Source organism: Cinclus cinclus, chromosome 4 (assembly GCF_963662255.1).
Source record: "Cinclus cinclus chromosome 4, bCinCin1.1, whole genome shotgun sequence".
Classification (NCBI taxonomy): Eukaryota; Metazoa; Chordata; class Aves; order Passeriformes; family Cinclidae; genus Cinclus; species Cinclus cinclus.
In genome coordinates this window covers 60007146-60026166 of record NC_085049.1, presented here as the reverse complement: position 1 = coordinate 60026166, position 19021 = coordinate 60007146, and the positions used below count along the sequence as shown (strand labels likewise).

The following is a 19021-nucleotide window of genomic DNA, read 5'->3' as shown; positions in this document are numbered from 1 at the left end:
ACGGCCGCTGAACAAGCTCCCTGCCGCTGAAAGCACACCGGCACCCTGGGCAGCGGCTGCTCTTTATAGGAACAAGCTGCGATCAACCCCGCCATACGGCACGATTTTGTCAAACCCCGATGTCCTCTGCTGTTCCACTCAGCGTGGGCTGGTGCTACCGATACACAGTGCGTCCGCGCCGTTCAGGCTGGGAACAGCCGCTCTCCTCGCACGGGTGGCTTTTCTCTGGTGACTGACCCGCAGCCACAGACTCCTAGACCCCTCAGCGGACTTCCCCCTCAGCAGGCCCGCGGCCCCCACGGCCTCCCCGCGCAGTCCCGGGAGGACGGGCGCTGCGCAGGCCCCGCGGCTGCAGGCCCGGCGTGCGCATCGCCCCGGCAACCGGGGGCGGGCCCGGCGCCCGCGGCGTGTAGGCGGCAGCGGCCGCGCTGACGTCCGGGGGAAGCTGAGCAATAACAGCAGCGACGCGGGCCCGGCTGCGCCTGCGCGGGCTGCGGAGCTGCTCTATTTATGTGGGGGGGCGCCAAGATGGCGGGGGCGGCGAGGAGAACGTAGGGGTAGCTCCGACCGGGCGGCGGAGCGGGGAGGAGGGAGAGGGAGGAGCCGGGGCCGGTGGGAGGGAGCGCGGAGAGCGGTGTCACCGAACGTGTGAGGCGGGGGCCGGCGGACGGCGGGGGGGCGCGGCGGCGGAGGAGGATGGCGGAGCCGCGCCGGGTGCCGTTCATTAGCCTGTCACCCGTGCGGCGCCGCGAGGGCGAGAGCCCGGCGCTGGAGCGAGAGCCGGCGGGCCGCGACCCGGAGCCACCTCCGGCGGGCCGTGAGGCGCCGCCGCCGGACCCGCCGCCGCACGAGCCGCCCAGCGACGGCGCTGCCCGCCCGGAGCCGCCCCGCGACCCTGGCCGGCCCGAGCAGCCGCCGCAGCGGGAGCCCCCCCGGCCCGAGCCGCCGCCGCTGCCGCCACCGCCGCGCCAGAGCGGGCGGCAGGAGCCGCCGCCGCCGCGGGAGGCGCTCCCGCTCCGCCAGACGGTCCGCCTGGAGGTGGTGCTGAAGGACCCCACCGAGGAGGGCTGCGTGGAGTTCAGCTACCCGGAGCTGCTGCTGTGCGGGGACTCGCGGGTACGGGACCTCTCCCTCCCCTTCTTCCCTCCCCTCCCGCCGGCACGAGCCCCGCCGCGCTTCTTCCTCCTCCTCCTCCTCTCGGCTCCCGGCCTTGCCGCTGGTGTTATCGGTTACCCCTTGCTGCTCGGGGGTGGTCCCGGTACGGCGGGAGGGGCGGTGTCCTGGAGGGAAGTCCGGCAGCCTCGCCGTCGCTGCGGGCTCCTCCTGGTGCTGAGGCCGCGCCTGTGCCCCTGGGGGGAAGGGGAAGCTTCCCACTTGTCCCTGAGCCGGCCAAGGGCTCCCGGCCTTTGCTGCAGGCTGAGGCGGAGGAGCCCCAATGTCTTGTGTCCCGCTTACCCCGGCTCACCTCCCTGCCGCTCCCCTTCCCTGCCCGGAGAGGTGTTTCATCCTCCCTTCCTGGGAGCTCTTTACCGGCGGCTGGACGAAACTCTGACCACACCGGTCTGTATTCTGGGTTGAGCCTAGGCTGTGTGCATGTAAATAAAGCCCGTCTCTCCTGTAAGCCTCGAGAAGCAGTGAAGTGATCATTAGCAGACTTGGAGAGGAGTTTTTGTAGTCTTGGAGGGGACACGGATAAATGAGAGTTTATGTTGAACCGGTAATCACACCTGTAAGTGTTGAGAACTTAAGAAAAAAAAACAAACCCAAAGTGTTTTTCCTTTGCTTGTTCCTCCCAAGCAAAAAAAGTGTTTGATATTTGAACTACTTTGTTTTTTAAGAACAAAGCTCCTGCAGACAACTTTAGGAAGCAAGCAGCATTAGCCAATGAACAGGGCCCACTGTTCCAAGTAGGAAAGAGAGATGCATGTCCTTAAGCTGGTTACACTTGAGCTGCTCATTCTTAGTTGAGGATACCAATGAAGTTGTACCTGATTTAAATAGTTGTGGCATCTCTTTAATCCAGTACACAGTTCTAGAAAAAGCATATTTCTTACTGGAAAAGGCTGAGGGCAAGTAAGTAACTACTACTAAGAAGGTTGTGGTAGATCTGGTGATTAAAGCAAGTATCAAATATCAGTACTGATACTACCATGGGATTTTTATATCCAGCACAAACTTGAATATGGCTGAAACTTTTCTTATGAACCAAAGTGTTTCTAGGTAATGACGGTACTGTAATTGTAGTTAGTGGGCTGCTCACTTTTTCTGCTGTAGGAGGGATATACACACTGGATTGTGTTCAAATGTGGAAGACAGAAAAATCAGTGACTGATTTTAATCCCTCAGATCTTGTCATGCAAGTTAAAAGGTTCCTTCTGTTCATCTTGTCCTACAGCTGTTGTGGGCAAACAGTGCCAGTTATGAATCCTCAGAATTAGTGTAGCATAATCATGCTGCTCTCTGAAGTGCAATCTTTCTGAGCAGTTCTGTGAAGGTGAAAATTGTGTTAGTGTTTAGAAGTGGTTCAGTACTTGAAGGCTGACTTTTCCCTTGGGCAGTTCCCAGTTCTATAACTACCTTTTAGTCTGAAGGTTGGCAGTATCTTAATCACATACTTAGGGAAAATGTGTCTTTCTAATGTAGTTCTGATGCAAATTTCATGTCTTCTGGGGGTGGGAGAGCATTGATTTAGGGGATTTTGGTACAAATGGGATCAGAATCTACTTTTAAGGTAGAGACAGTGATAGTAATGCTTTATAAGAAACTGTGTATTTTTCAGCTCCGTAGAGTCCAAATTAAAGTAAATGAATCATAATGGCCCTTTTGTTTCTGGGTTGTGGAACAATCACTTGATTTAATATGTAAAACAGTGTCATAAATTAGAATTCTTTTAAAGTGATTCTGGACTTTTACTCATGTTTAAAACCTGTTGTATACTTGGCCTGTCAGTTTAATTTTTTGCCTGTTATATGGTAAAACCTAGAAAAGTACTCTAATATTAGGGAGGACTTAGAATCTTAAGATTTGTTTTTTTCCAAGTAGGTAGCAACTAATTGGCAGTTATTGTTGTGGTTTTAAGTGGAGTTTAAGATTTCAAAATTTGTTGTTTTAGTAATGTTTCAATTTAAAATTAGCAGTTCAGATACTTTATTTTTACTATGCAATTTTTTTGTAGGATGAAGATTGATTTGATTTTTCTGGAAGCTGTTGTTGACTTCTCCCTCATAAGAAGTTGCTCAACTTTTTGTAACATTTCCCATTAAAATTAAACATTACAAAGTCAGGAGCTTGTCTTTCTATCTTGTAGTTTTGTAGTTTTCTTGGAACTGTAGCAACCAAGAAAAGTTTCCCAAAAGAAGGCAAGGACTGGTGCACAGGCATAACTTTAAATATGGCTTTAATAGGCCATGATAATAATAGTTGCATAATAATGTAGTGGTAGAGAATCCCAAAACTATCTGCCAGTGCAACTTCTGTCTTTTTTTTTTTTAATTCCAAATTTAGGTTCTTATGCTGAATCAGAAGCTAGTGGAAATGTTTATTTAAAAAACTTGTGCTGTCCTTGTCCTTTTTTTGTCTTGATAAGGAGAACATCTTGTGATAGGGTTGTTCGTAGAGTTCATCTTTTGGGAGAAATTATATAAAGTTTTGAGTGTGAGTAGTAAGTTCATGTGGTTGCCCCTTAAATGGTGCCAGAAGTGAAAGTGCACTCCCATTTCTTTTGGGGTAACTGAGACTTGGTGTATAAAACCAAAGTCGAAGTGGATGAGCCAGAAGCTCAACTTGGCTTCTGTCAAACAGGCTCTAAAGGTGCTGAAGTAGCAATGTCTTAGTTTGAGAGCCATCCATCATTTAGAAACAGTCAAAACTAAAATTTAATTGAACTTGAGTTTTCAGTAATACTTGACTAATCAAATTGATAGTCAGCTTTTAGTGTTTGATGGAGAGAGGCAAGTTAACACTTAAGTACTAAGTTTTACTTGATCTTTAAGCTCAACATTGTCTCATTTCACAGTTATAAAAAAGACACGTATGCCTAGCAGAAGATGAGGAGTAGCTTTTCCCAACTAAAAGTAGAGAAAATGGTGCTTCATGAATTGAGCAGTATTTTATATTTCATTTTGCCTGCAGGAAATAAGTACGTGGCTGTAATTTATGTTTCAGGAGTAACTATAGCTTCTGTTACTTTTTGCTCTAAATATTCAGCCTGAAAAATATATTACAATTATGTGGTGTTTGCAGCTTTGCTTAGCTTACCTTCCACATTAGATTTGTCTTGATGCTAGTGAGCTGGTTTGGTCACCATTTAGTCAATATACTGGCTTTTTTGTACTATGGAGGAAGAATCTTGCTTTTCTGAACTTAGTGTTTTTCTGTTTTGAAGGAGGGCTGCCCTGTTTTTCTGCCATCACTTTTTTTTTAAACACCAAAAGCACTATTTATGCCATTGACTTTATCTCAGTGAAAACCTCTTCTGAAAAACACCAACAAAGTAAGGGGGTAGTCCCTCCTCATTTGTATAGCTGGAATATTAAACCTCTTGTGGCTAACCTAGTTATGATTACTGAAATTAAGTCTTGCACTGTAATTTTTTTGTTTAGATAGAAGACTTACATTAATTATAGCTATAATTTACTGAGCTTTGTAGTCTTCTGTCTGCTTTCCTCCTGCTTAGCACACCACGTGCATCTTGTCTGTTGTAGAAGGATCATAACACCTGCTAGAGGGACCAGTGGAAGCAAAGGTCGAAGAGGAGTTGTGATTAGATGGTTCTTTCCAACCTCAAATGGCCATAATTCTCTTATGCTTACACGTTTAGTTGAGGTGCAATGGAATGCTTGAGGTTCAGTAGAATGATTGGGAAAATACAAATCTGAGTAATTATCTTAATACTTCTGATTTTTTTCTCATCAGAAGAAAAGTAGTTGGATGATAATTCAACAATCAGAATCATTTTTAGAGATTAAAGTATAAGTTTTGACTACTTAGTTATCAGAGTATTGTTTTTTGACATTTAATAGATTTTGAGATGCACTCTGTTTCTTACTAAATGAATGTGTAACTTTTGCATTTTTCAGAAGAAATCAGTTAATTTAGAGGATCCATTTAATGATGAACAACGTGAGCGACATGAAGTAGAAATGCTTGCCAAGAAGTTTGAGGCAAAATACGTGAGTTACTGCACTTTGTTAAAAAATACAAATATTTAATAGTGATAACAGATAATGTTGTGGGGTTTTTTTTCCTGAATAAGGTTGCTAACGTAGTGTCAAATGACTTCTGTACATTTCAGTGATTGTCTCACTGTATTTCATTTAAGTACCTTGAAGCTGCCACAAGCTTATCAGACAAGTCTGCTAAATAGATTTGTCTATAGATGTTATAGCTTGTGAAGCTATTCTTGGGAAAGCTTCTGTATAAATACAACTTGGTAATAGGTGCAGGTCAATATTCATGCTCTACAGTGTGCTGGAGGAAAGAATTTTTATGTAATGCTGTTGTGCATTATTGAACAGTTCTTCTCTTTGGGCTGGGTACTGTTGAATCTTGATGAATTCCTGACTAGTTTGGAATGTTTCCATAGGAAATTATTTGTTAAATAGTAAATCATTGCTCGATGAATGTATTATAGCTGCCAGCTGCCTAAAGATACTCTACTGACTCCTGAAAGTATAGTGTGAGTGACTTGAACAGCACTAGCTAGCAACATAAAGAGCCTTTCACTAGTAAATGAAGGTAGAAATCAGAAAATGTTGACAAAAACCACACCCAAACAGGTCTTTAAGAATTCATTTGGGTAGGGTTGGGTCATTAAGTCTGAGCTGGCAATAAGAGCTCATCATCATGCTGAGGCATGTTGATATTCTGGATTACTAATAAAACACCTCACTAATAAAGAAGGGAAACAAGAGCAGTCATTTGTATCTTTTGCTATTAATATACATATTAAAATCTTTTTTGTCTGACTTATTTGGATTTCTTTTTCTGGCAAAGGCAGATTTTTCTAAATGCCCAGTCTATACATTCTGTAGAAGTAATTACTATTTCAAGGCATGTTAGCTGTGATGCATAAGGAAATGAATTCTTTAACTGAAAATAATAATTCTCATCTTTTGGAGAGATTGAGAGAATCCAATATTAATTGTGAAGACTGTTCCGAAATGCTGTTTGTTTATAATTTGAATGATAAATAATTTTTGAATGTTAGGGAAAAATGTTTCAATCATATTTTTTTAGAAAACTCATTTCCACTATTAAAGTTAAATGTTTTATAATGTCTGAAGCAAGCTGCTTAACTACAGTTGATGAAAGTCAATGTAAGTATGTAAAGCAATATATGTAGTTGGGAGTGGTAGTGGAAGCAGTCAATTTTTACATGTATGTTTATGCATCCATCAAAGCTGAACGTGTACATTTATGGACAAAACATGTTATTGGACTTAGGAAAACCAGAGTTCAATGTTCAATAGTCACAGAAAGGGTCAAATAGATGCTTTTAACCATTAGAAAGCAGTAGGTAACAACAAATTGCAATTTTCAACAGTTTAAATTTGTGGTGCACTTGCATCTTCATTACTACTTGAATTTCTGAATCCTTCCCTTTCATTCTCTGACTTGCCTTTTGTCCCTTTCAACTCCATGAAAGGGAATGTCTTCTGTATAAAGAACCACTCACTAAATTAGAGCCACTAAGCATGAAGGGTGATGAGGGATTAAGATTCCTTGTGTTGGAAACTCTGTCCTTTCTCTTCCAATATGAGAACCATCAGCCTGTACTTGCCACCCATGCTCAGAGGAATCACATCTCTGTACACTGACCCAGTACAATTGCTCATGTTCTGACAGCATCCAGCCATCTTCTGCCTCTTGTGGTGAGACATTCACTGTGTAACTTCAGCTGGAGCAGGGATCCTATGTAGTAGATTCCCTGCAGGACACTCTTTTCAGCTGGAGTTACATTGTAATATTCCTGAACAGTGCTTTACTGTAAATGTAATCAATGGTTGTATGAGAAAAAATAAAGGGATTTTTTCAGGTTTGCAGGAAGTACTATATCCTCCTTTATTTAGGTATTACTTATCTAAAATATCTGTTTAAAATGGAGTCAAACAGTTTTTTTAATCATAACATGTGGCAGTACTTGTGGAAAAGTTGATGCATGAAGAACAGTCTGCCTTGAAGACTTTTTACTTCTTTTCAGATAAATTCCTGTACTTATAACCAAAGCAGTACACTCTTTGATATATTTTGCAGATACTAAGAAAAGCCTATGAGTAAGTGCATTTTTGTAAAACAAAATTCATAACGTACCATTTGTTTACTTGACCATTCAGAACTCTTCTGTAATTGCTGCACATGATAGACATCAGCATAAAAAATCTGCTCTGAAAGGTTCCCATTTTCATTGTTTTGATTGCTTTTATTCTCTAGGTAAAATCAAACACTATTGTGAACACATGATACCGAACCCTGGACAATATTGTACATATGTAAGAATTTCTCTTGGTTCAAAATGAAGGACCATCTAATGGATGGTACCATAGTCTCTGACACTAGTGGAATCTCATACTTGAAACTATAATGGAGCAAGTGTTCACTGATATTACTGCACTGTGCCTGTCTGGCAGTCTGTGTTGTGTCTTAGTTTCTATCAAAGCCAAGGGTTATGTGTTTAATCTTTTTATAGCTTTCTCTTTATAGCCAGAAATCTACCAGATCATTACTGGATTTCTGTGTTCTACAGCACTGGAGTATCATGATGACTGTCATATAAAGACACACTGTGTTTAAACCTGATGAGTTCATGTAGTGCTCTGTAGTTTCTGTATTGTAAGAAACAGAAGTGCTTCCAGTTCTTTTGAACATTGCATGTGATTTTGATGTTATCATCTAAATCCAGCCCTTTTGTTTTCCAGCAGTAGTGTCTTAACATTGTTATTGTGTGGAAGTGGTGTTTTTTTACCTTTAAGCATCCTTGTTGGATTACTGTTCTCTTTTGTTCTAATTTCTTTTTTTAAATGAAAGGCTATTAATGGTATGATGCCCTTATTTGTCAGTATTATAATGATGACTTCTGGTTTGGTTCTCTGTTCCTTTTTTTTTTTTCTTTAAATAAGTCCCCACTCATTTTTTTTTGACTATTCTTGACTAAGCAAAAGTCTGAACTGTGTGTAACAACTCAAGTGGTTCCTGAACAGCATAACAAATTTGGAGCATGCAGTTTTTTGTTTGTTTGCTTGTTTGTTTGTTTTTGTTTGCTTAGTTTGTACTTACTTTGTGTGGATTACCTTGCTTTATTGATGCTGAACTCAACTGCCTATTTATCATACTAAATTCAGAGCAACTGTAAGGTCTTTCAGTGGTTCCTCAGTTTTCTTTTTCCTTTACTTTCTTCAGTAAATTGTCATCTTAGACAACTGTCCTTCCCCAACTCTTTACCTGCTCTGTTGCTTCTAAAAATAAATGAATGCATATTCCATAATAATTTTGCTGATCATTCTTTGCCTAAATGAGATACTTATTCTTACCTTTTCTTCCCTAGCTGTAGATCAGACATCAATTTAAGTGTACATTCCTTATCCCAAGACAGTTTCTTGTCTTTAAAGATTTTTGGACCATTTTTAAAGCATTTGAAATACTCTTTTCTACCAGCATTTCTTCCTGCTCTGTATATTCTTGTGCCTGCTGGTTCTGTTGCTTATACCTTTTATTAACTTATCCACCATAAAGACCAGGTTTACTGGTTTACACAGGTAAGGTATTGGCATTGTATGTCCCACCTAGCTTCTAGTCCTGTTGGGCAAAGGTTGTTTAAACCTGTAAACTCTTTGGGCAAGGTTACATGACACAGTTAATATCTTAAAGTCATCTTTGGCTTTTTTGAATATTTGCATGAGTGGTATTTGCAGCTTCAGGAGCTAGACACCTTGATTTGCTCTATTATTATGACTACTTATGTTCTGGGACAAAAAGGTTGGTGGAAGGCTGTAGTGATAAAACCTCCCTGAAGTGCATAGTGGGCACTGACACAGATATCCCTTCATTCTTCTGCTGCAGTCTTGCATCCTTAACATCTTGATCATATGAAATCTCAACACAGTTCCTTAAACATAACTGGTTAGAGCCAGGTCTGAAGAAAAATGTCTTAATTATGCACACAGTGGTTCGGATATTTTTGTATGTCTGAATACAGGTATTATTTTAAGACTGCTTTTGATCATTCAGCTATTATAAGACTTTTTTTTCTTTTCTTACTATCTTTGTTCAATATCTGGATTTCTGACTTTCAGACAGTCAGAATGTATTGGAAATTTAAAAAAATGTATTTCCCTTATGTTATACTGAAATCATAGAATTACAGGATAACCATTGCTGCGAAAAGATTTTAGACTCTCAAACCAGGATGTTGATGGTTACTAGCAAGATATATCTAGTACGGTGATGTTTTGCATTAGTGAGATCAGTACAGGTGAAGTATGTTTTATGAAGCATTCTCAACCTGCTGGCACCTAAGTCAGAATCATGAATTATATAAGCTTTTGCACCAGAGTTTAATCAGAATTCCTAAGTGCTGCCTTTTTCTAACTTTCTTCTCTCATCCTTCTCATGCAAACTTTTCTTTTTTAAAAAAGCACCACATGTCTTGGAAATGTGCAGTGTTCCAGATGAGTGATTGTAGGAGATGATAGGACTGATAGGAATACTTAGCTTGGAATGTAGCTTGGAAATGTGAATTAAAAGCAGAACTCACTTTTGAGGTTTTTTCCCTAGGACTGAATTTGTTTATTCAAGTTTATGTGAGAGATTGCTGTTTGCTTGCAAGGGCACATGCTTTACTTTGTTGCAAACTTGCAGGTTCCCAACATGCTGTTGAAGTGGAGGTGTTGAGATGCTTACAGGTCTCATAAAAGAGCAAGGGTGAAACCACCTTTGGACAGTGTCTGCATTCTTGTAGTAACGAGTGGACTGTGATGTTTGGATGTCACAGCTAGAAAGACTGACTTGCTCGAAGAATTCTCAGAGCTGTAGGGTGCAGGTAGAGAAGTTTCAGGAGCAAGTCTTGAATTCATGGATGTTTCCATTTTAATGAGAGCAGTGCTTTTTTGAGAATTTTATCTTTTAAGACTTTTATTGATAATTTTGACAATATATGTGGGCTAGAAAACTAGGCCTTAGATTCTAAGAACATTTTTGTGAAACTTTAGGTTTAGATTTCCTGAATGTTTTTGCTGGCTGTGAGTCTTGATTTGACTTAACAATGAAATTTCCACATGGAAAGGGTACTTGCAGATTAAAATTATTTTTCTGTCTCCTGAAGGTAAGTGAGCCCATCCATAGTTTGTGATGCAGCTTCTGGCTGTAATACTCAAGTAACATTTTATGTTTTAAAACTCAACCTTTTATGTGCCATAGAGAATTACTCCATCCTGTGTAGGAAAACACTTCAATGAACTCTAAGCTATCATTATTTTCCCTTGCAATGACTCTGTAACACACTGAAAAACTTAATACTGTCTAAATTGTCCCAGCCCTTCTGTCATTAGCAGTCCAATCACTTGTACTTTAAAACCATAGGACGGGGAGGAAGATCTTGGTCTTGCAGTAAAAGGTAGCTAGTGACTACCTTTCAGGGATGATTCTGGTGAGGCATGTTTGCCAGAATGCATCTGTGTGGGGAAGTTTTCATTATTTATCTCCACTATCTTCAAGGAAGCATTCTAGAAAGCAAAACTGCTAATTCCTGGAATGACTGTTCCTCCAAAGACATTGTGCTTAGCAGGCTTTAGTGGGTTGTTTCAATGTTTCCTAAGTGATGTAACACTTGCTTTGTCCGCAGGGCGGAAAGGCCCACAAGCACCGGAAAGATCGCCTGCAGGATCTAATCGATATAGGCTATGGCTATGACGAAACAGACCCTTTCATTGATAATTCTGAAGCGGTAAGTAAGCCTCATCACAGCAGCAAGAAATCATGACACCATGCTTTATCCTTTCAACACAGAAGAAAGGCAAGGGAAAATACTTTGTACCTGTCTATAGCTGGTGTGAATGCAAAGGGCATATTGCTTTGGGAGACCAATGAATTACTGTATTTGTAGTCTTATTCAAGATATTATGCGCCAAAGAATTAAGAAAGCTGTTCCCAGATCAAATAATTTTCCAGCTTTAGAAATGAAAATATTTTTATTTGTTCGCTTCATTTACTGTAGACTGAAATTACATTATCTCTGTTTAGTTTCTTGTACTAGCTCTCTGGATGATTAGTAGGTTACTGGCATTAGATTTCCTGCATTACGTCAGGAAGCTATGCTCCTCTTAAAAACCAGGAAATATAGGATGGCTATTCTAAACATTAAATGTGTCTGAACAAATTGAGACAAAACAGGTTAAACAGCAGGATATTACTGCTTACTTCGAGTATTTTTCAGAAATGAAAACACATCTTGAGGTAAAATATAAAGGTATTAGTTTGGTGCAGGCAGTATCAGGGATATCAGAAGGTTTATAAGAGGGCATTTGAAGATATCTTAGAGGTGATATATGAAATTATGAAAATGAGAAAAAAGCTTGGAAAAAAGAGTGTATGATCTAAAAGCTCAGAAACCTCCTATAATTCTTCCTTATTAAATGTCAGTAAGAAATACATGTGCAGTTTAGTCAAGTTTAAAAAAAAAGAAACCAAACCAAAAATAAGAACTGTCACTTGCCAGCCTTCAGTTTCCTCCAGTGCAGAGTGGCACTGGACAAAGCAGTAGTGATCTGCTGTGAGGTGGAGTAGGCTACAGTTCTGAGTGGAAGAGAAAAGACTATGGAAAGGAGTTGCAAGAAAAGAGTAAGAAAAGCACATAAGTGAATTTCTTAGCATATGTTATGTCAAGCCTTCATTTAAATTCTAAAACTTTTCAGTAAAGAGCTATAAACTGAGCTGTGAAGCATGTAGAAGTGAGTGATCCTATGACCTGTGTGAGGTGCACAGAAAGTGTCTGCAGAGCTGATACCCTTTTCAGCAGAAGTTGAGCAGTTAACCACAGTGTGTAGCAGGCTGAGCTTATCTGTGTGCATTGGTCGTTTTTGAAGTAGGTCTGAAGTTGTGTGAAGAGTTTGTTGAAGGTGCTTATTGTAACTTATATTAGTTCGTCATTTTTCTTTGTCTAGAACTTGAGCCTGCCAATATTAAACTGATCTATCATTATCCCACAACTTCTGGTTGTGCTGATGGAACAGTACTGGTGTCTAAGCCTTCAGATGTCTTTTCCAAAGGTCAGATTCTGGTCTCCAGCTTGGTAGGAACAGACGTGCTTCATTTCTGCTGAGAAACCACTTGAGCCTATAGGTTTATCTGGTTTCTCACTATTGCTTAAGTTCATCATCTTTGCTTTTAAAATTTTATGATACCTAACCCAAGTTCTAGTTTTCCTGGATTTACGGTGACTTATCAGAGATCTGATAGGAGATTTGGAACACTGGCAGTACTCATAGTACAGGTCTCTGTCAAGGTACAAGTCTGGTGTATAAGTACTTAGCATACCGTGCCTCCTTCCAGCACTGGTGGTGCTAGCAGTTGCAGATCCAGTAGATTTGCACGAGCATTTACTTATGTCTCTTGCCAGAGTCCCTGCAAAATGTACAAAAGGCAGTTGTTAGAGGACCAGATGGCTGCATCATGTGCTGGCTGTGGAAGCTGTTGAGGAGAAATGGTGTATTCTGTAAAGATTGCTTTCCTCAACAAATCACTGTGCCTTGTGTCTGTGTTACAAATACAGACTAGAGGGAGACCATCTTTGTTTTGCTTTTATCCCCATTTTTATATAGAAAAGAAGAAAATATAGTGTGCCAGCTGCAGTCCATGTCACTGTTGCAGAGCTTAAGGGTCCTGTAGTGTAGGAATTGAAGTTGAACAAAACCTCTAATTCCATCATTCTGTCTTGGATACAAGAGAGGTGTTTAGAAAGAAATTCTATGTGTCTGGCTTGCTCATCTGCTCACATCTTGCTCATGTGAAATGGCTTTGTACCCTGAGATAGGTCAGAACCAGGCCCTGGACTTACTTCTTAGAAGACACACTTTCTTACACATAAAACTATAATATCCTGGGAACAAACACTTGAAAAGTGAATAGGGGTGCCTCTTCAATTGCTCCAGGATTAGCTTGTCTCTATTCCAGAAAAAAAAATTGAAAGCTTCCTTAGAATTTTAGTCCTTTTTCTTGTCACAGTTGTGAAAGAAATACTGAGCTCTTTGGCCCTGAAACAGATTTATTCCATAGCTTTAGAGATACTTTCTTTTTAAAAACAGATTTTGAGGTAAATGCATTTGCAGGCAAGCAGGAAATCTATGTGAGCAGCTATTCTTGGGTTGAGCATTTTGACTGTAGTCAGTGAATTGTGATAATTCCAGTTTTAAAAAAAAAGTAAATCAAAACCAGCTTACTATTGTTTCTAACTGGTCTATAGGGGTTATCCTGATGGCAGGTCCTAATCTTTGCTTATCTTAATGGACCTATACAAAATGTCCATAACCTCCAAAGAAAGCTGCCACTCCTCAGTGTTTCCACTGCTTTGATGTTGAAAATAGGTTTTGCTGTAGTGTGAGCTGCCCAGAACTGCATTCTTTGTGGAGTGGAATGCCTGTAGAATTTTTCTCCCACTCTATTTTTCCTGCACACACATGCGTGTCCAGCCAGATCAGGTTGATTACTTGCTCTTGTGATGACCTCTGATTATTTGGTTGGTTGAATACCTTCCTGGAAATGTAAGCAATTTATGTAGGTAGAGACTTCAAGGGAATGCAGTGCTCTCTGAGCTTTCAGCTATGCAATACTGAAGAGGGAATTTGAAGTAATACATGGTGTTAATGAAAATGTATGCTGTGTTCTCTTACTTGAAGGTAGTAAGGCTTGGATGTCCAAACCAAAGGCTTCCCCCATTCCAAGCAGATGAATGTAGAAAAAGAACTGTTGACTTATTAACCTGTAAGCAGTGTCTTTTGAAGCAGTGATACCACGTAGCCATACTTGCAGGAATTGAAGCTAAATGTGAATACCAGGAGCAGTGGGAAGCAGGCATTTCAGTTCTTGAGAAACCCAGGCCCCTGTGTAAATATTTGATCTAGTCTGTTATAATCATGGTTCCATAGTAGCCTTCTAAACACTGATGTAAAAAGTCCTATGCCAGTTGCTAGACAAAACCAGCCTATCAATGGTTTCTCTTACATGGAAAGTTTCTCCAAAACAGGTATTTCAGCTAAAAGGAAGAACTTACCTTCTGTAGCAAAATCTTGCCTCAAGACCTCAGATCATCTTTAAAGAAAACCTTTCAAAGGTTTTGTGTTGGTTTTAGTAATTCTGGACACATTGTTAAAAGCACTGCTCTTCTTCTGTCTGGGTTCCTTAGAATGCTTTCCATAATTTAAGGGCTTGGTCTCTACTAAATTTCTCTGTTATGAAATACACAGTTTTCACATGTTTCCAGGATAAATTTGTCTTTATCTTGTAATTTCCAGACTTAAAAAGGTAAGATAGATTTAATATCCTCTTCTCTCCTACCCTGGCTTGCCCCTAAAACCTGAAACTGATGGGTTATCAGTAAGGTTATCCTGAATATCTGAATTAACTTGAATGTCTGAGAAACTTCTTCCCAGCAAGAAGTGTCTCTCTTCAGGTAATGGCAGCTCAGTGCATTAATGGAAATTTTTACCATTTTTGTAAGGTTCTGGACCAGATGTAGTTTTAGGCCAACTTGATACTGTTCTTTCATTCTTCCTACTCTAAGGTATTTGTTTTATGCTAACTGTGGAAAGAGTGTTGTTGTTTTAAAAAGATCACTGTCTCTTAAAAAAGCCTAACAAAACAATTGAGCTATCAACCCGTAAATGTTAGAGGAATTTACAGAAAAGCACTTCATATGATCATTATTAAACATACTTTCATAGTGTATTGAGAGAAACTGAACACTGTGGCATTTTTCATCTGGAAAAGGCTGCATTTGTTGACCTGTTGCAAACCTCATCCATACCGAGTACATGAGGGTGCATTAAAACTTCTTTTTTTAAGAGGTTCACTTGCCAACTGCTTCATTAGTTCTGGATTGGTATGTTTATATTGGTACTGTCTTCGTTGTTCATTGTCACTTTGCCCAGGTTTGGAAGTTGTGTGTTTGGGGAATAGTGCTCACTTAGCCGAGTGCACTGTGTCACCTTTAATAACACAGTGTGCACACTTCCCTCGTGTCTTCAGGGAGTGCCTGCCAGCTGGCCCCTGACATGTCCTATGCATTTGAGTGAGTACAGGGGCAAGCTTCAATTCAAATATTCTTTGCTTTTTATCCTACTCACCCCAAAATGCATCAAGATATAAAGTGGAGTATAAAACAGATACAGATGCAAGAACCAAAATGGCTAGAGGAACAAAGGTAGTTGAATTTGCAGAACACATCTGATATTTGTCAAAGCAATAGTCATGTTTTTTGTGCTCCTTCTGAAAAAAAGCATGCCCCTCTTTAGGAAAGAATAAGAATAAACTGAAAATTCAGCACCTGCATAGGTTCTTAAGAACACATGAGGCTTGTATGTGGCCTGCACAGTACCACCCTTTAAATTTGTAGGAGAAGGAGATAATAATGGGTGTAGCAACATCCTGTATTTTGCTAGATTTAATTTTTTCAAGGGCACAAAATTACTTTTCAAAGTAATCTGAGCTACTAGAGGGGTAGATCATGGCCTAGGATCAGCTATTCTTTGAGTTGATGAACTTGTTTAAGCTAAACAAGCTTTGTTTTTTCCCAAAAAGCACACAAACAAAATGACTACTAATGTAGTACAAAGGGAGGTTTATAACCTGCCAAAATAACAGATGTTTGATAAGAGCATTTGTCTTAAGTGTCATATATGAAAAGTCTGCTCTTCATGTTAAATGAGGGGAAAAGGAAATTGTTGGGTTTTTTTCTGCAGAATCTTCTAGTAGTTCTGTAACATTAAACCTGGAGAGATTAAGTAATATATTACATAATTATTTAACACTGAACTAGATTTTTCACTGTGGGTCAGGTCAGAGCTCAAACTCTGAAAGAATGGAGTTGTACAGATAGAAGTGGTCACATGACTGGTCATACATTTTGTAACTTTAGATGAAATGTTTTTGAAGTGAGAAGAATGTAATCTCTTTGCAGTGAAGGTCACTTAAACTAATAGCCTAGCACTGGTGGCTTATGGAAGGGTACAAAAGGTGTTGGTCGAGATGGGAGCAAAACAGGAGGAGAATGTGTGTATTGGTACCTCTCTCTTGGTGCTGTGGTAGGCTGACAGATTATGATATCCCGACTACTAAACTAGGATTCTCCTATGGGACTACCCTGGGCCAAATATTATCTTTTATAATCTCTTATGCTTTTTTTCTGTTGTGGTCTGCTGCCCTCTTCCCCAGGGTTAAAAGAAAAACAACCCAACCCGTCAACTTGCCTGTGCTTTTTGGAAGAGAAACCTTTATCACAGGAAAGATCTTTGTGCTTGCTTTTTGATGTCTCCTTGGATTACCAAAGCAATGCATTGTTTCCCCTTAACCTTGTTCAAGATTTCCTTGTAAGTTCTGATGTTCTAGTTTTGGAAAGATGTGGTTCTGTTTGAAAACTTAGCCTTAACAGAATGGCAAAGCCAAAGAGTGCATTTGAGTTCTTGGCATCTTGAAGAAGCATAGAGATTAATCAACTCTGTATGTTTGAAGTATCTTGAAGTGTGTAGTGAACTGTGTGGATATTTAGTCCATTTCACTGAAGGAACTGTATCTGACATAATTTGAGTAGCTTGGCCTTTATTCAGTGGATTACTGATGATGAAAACTAAACAGTTCCCTCCAACCCAAGCTGGTTAGAGCTACCTCAGAAATAAACTAAGCAAGGTACAAAAATTATCCCAGCTTATCTTTTAGCTAAGTATTATCTGTTTCACAAGAAATAATGAGCTGCATTTCTTAAAACATTTGAACATGTTTGCATCAAACCTGATTTCCAAGACTTGGTACAGAAGTGTTTAAAAACTTTTTCATATGTGTACTTTTGGAGGTTGTGGTCTGGAAGGGAGGTGAATGAGAAGGATCACAGTAGAATATCTGAGGATTGTTCTCAAAATACCTGGACACAAGAGTAGACAATATATTAATATGAGATATTGCTGTGGGTCTAGATTTAAGAACTAAATTGGTATAATCCATAAAAATTCACTGGTCTTGGTATAGTGATAAAGTTGAAACCAGTTAACTTAAAAAAAAATTATCTTTCATACCAAAACATTTAATTAGATTAACGGCACTGAAAACATAGTAATGTAGCTCAAGGACAATAGTTGAAAATAATGTATATGTGAACCTGCATTTTGATGGTCAGACAGTCTATCAGTCTTATTTTGTTAAGTGAAGAATGATTCCATAATCAGTTGTAGGACAAACCTGTGTTCACAGGAATTGGTTAAGTCCTGTCTCTTTGTAGGTCTGAGATTTTTTTTTTTTATTCTTGCCCTTGAAGTGTGTAAGGAAGAACAGAACAGTGTGAAGGGCTTTAAACTTCTTTTTGTTCATAAGATAAATTGTGTGATTTCATACACACAAAGAAGTAGTTTAAAGCGAAGGTCTTGAAAACAATTCATAAGAAGATTTAGAATTTGCAAGAGCCATGTTCCCTGTAACTGGGAGTTCTGGAAACACTTCAGTATGAAGCCTAATCTCTGTTGCTAATACCTTATACAAACACATACTCATTTTCTGTTCAGTTAGGGCACAAGCAAATAGTAAGCTTAGCCCAAAGGGGGGCATGTACTAGCTACACGGTGGTCAGCAGGCCCCTATTTCTAAAATACAACATTGAGTTAAAAGCTATACCTTGTTCAGTACACACTGGGTAAAAATGGATTCTGGTAAAGAAAAGCAGTCTTACTCAAGGGTTAAGAGGAACTGAATGTCAGGTCTTTGAAAGTCTGACTAAATTCATAGTCCTCAACAGAAGCTGTTGGAACCTCAACTGCTTAGTTATGCATCCACATCTTGCTGATCTTACTTGCCTGTTGACTATTTGGAATACATTCACTCTATATATTGAATGAATTCTACCTTTCTTGTTGCCTTGTTCCAGTGGATCTGTGCCACACAGTGTGTTGATCATTCAGATAATTTGCTGTGATTCATGATTCTTCATTTGTGGACTGTCTCTAATCCTCAGTGTGTTACCCAGGCCTTCCTGTACTGCTCTGAATCTGTCTTTACTGTATTGGCTTTTGCTTCTTATGATAATGGTCCCAACTTTGACTGTGTGCTTTGTCCTTCTGCCTTGGCAACTACTGTATTCTTCAGTTTTGATCCTTTACTGCCCCAGCCTTGCCAATTCAGTTCACACCCTGTCAACTCAAATGGAAAATGTCTGCTCTGTCTATTAAGCACTGTGGATGATAATTTTATTTTCTCTACTTTCATATTCCTTGCACCTAATGAAGCTGGTTCTGAAAGCTGTGGAAAAAGGATGAGTTTTCTCTGAAATTCTCATACAGCTCCACTCTCAAGTTTACTTTGCATGGTCCTCCTGGTCTTTTAAGATGAATGACAAGTCAACTATTAAACCACTTCACTTTAATTTTGTTCCATTAATAGATTCTCTCACTTTCTTGTGTTAGCTTTTCATATCATCTTAGGGTACTTTATAAATGCTGTCTCCACTTTTCCTTTCCTATTTTGTCTTTCTGTACTGCTTGTAAAGCTCTCTGTACCAGAAAGATAAAAGGTGATGAGTTAGGGAAGTTTCTATCTACTTATTCAGATTAAATCCCCAGGTAGGTCTCCAGTTCAGGCTCTTTCTCCAGCTTGCTTGTTGAAGTACACATTTACCGTTTTTCTTTTCTGGGTAACTCTTCTTCCTAGCTAAAACTCTTTGGTAGCCTAGACTTTTCAGTTCTCAGACCATTTTATCTCCAGTATATTTTACATAGCATGGAGGTTGTTGGTTCCATGTAATAATAGAATTTATATTGTCATCCCCTATACTAAT

At 39.9% G+C, this 19021-nt stretch overlaps 1 protein-coding gene across 1 annotated transcript in view; it reads left to right on the top strand.

Annotated features, from left to right (window-relative positions):
* The first annotated feature begins 696 nt into the window (after window positions 1-696).
* Window positions 697-19021, top strand: part of UBN2 (ubinuclein 2) — a 46609-nt gene continuing 28284 nt past the window's right edge. The window contains exons 1-3 of the mRNA XM_062492273.1: window positions 697-1116; window positions 5079-5171; window positions 10838-10939. Coding sequence (XP_062348257.1) covers window positions 697-1116; window positions 5079-5171; window positions 10838-10939 — 615 coding nt within the window. The remainder of the gene's footprint in view (window positions 1117-5078; window positions 5172-10837; window positions 10940-19021) is intronic.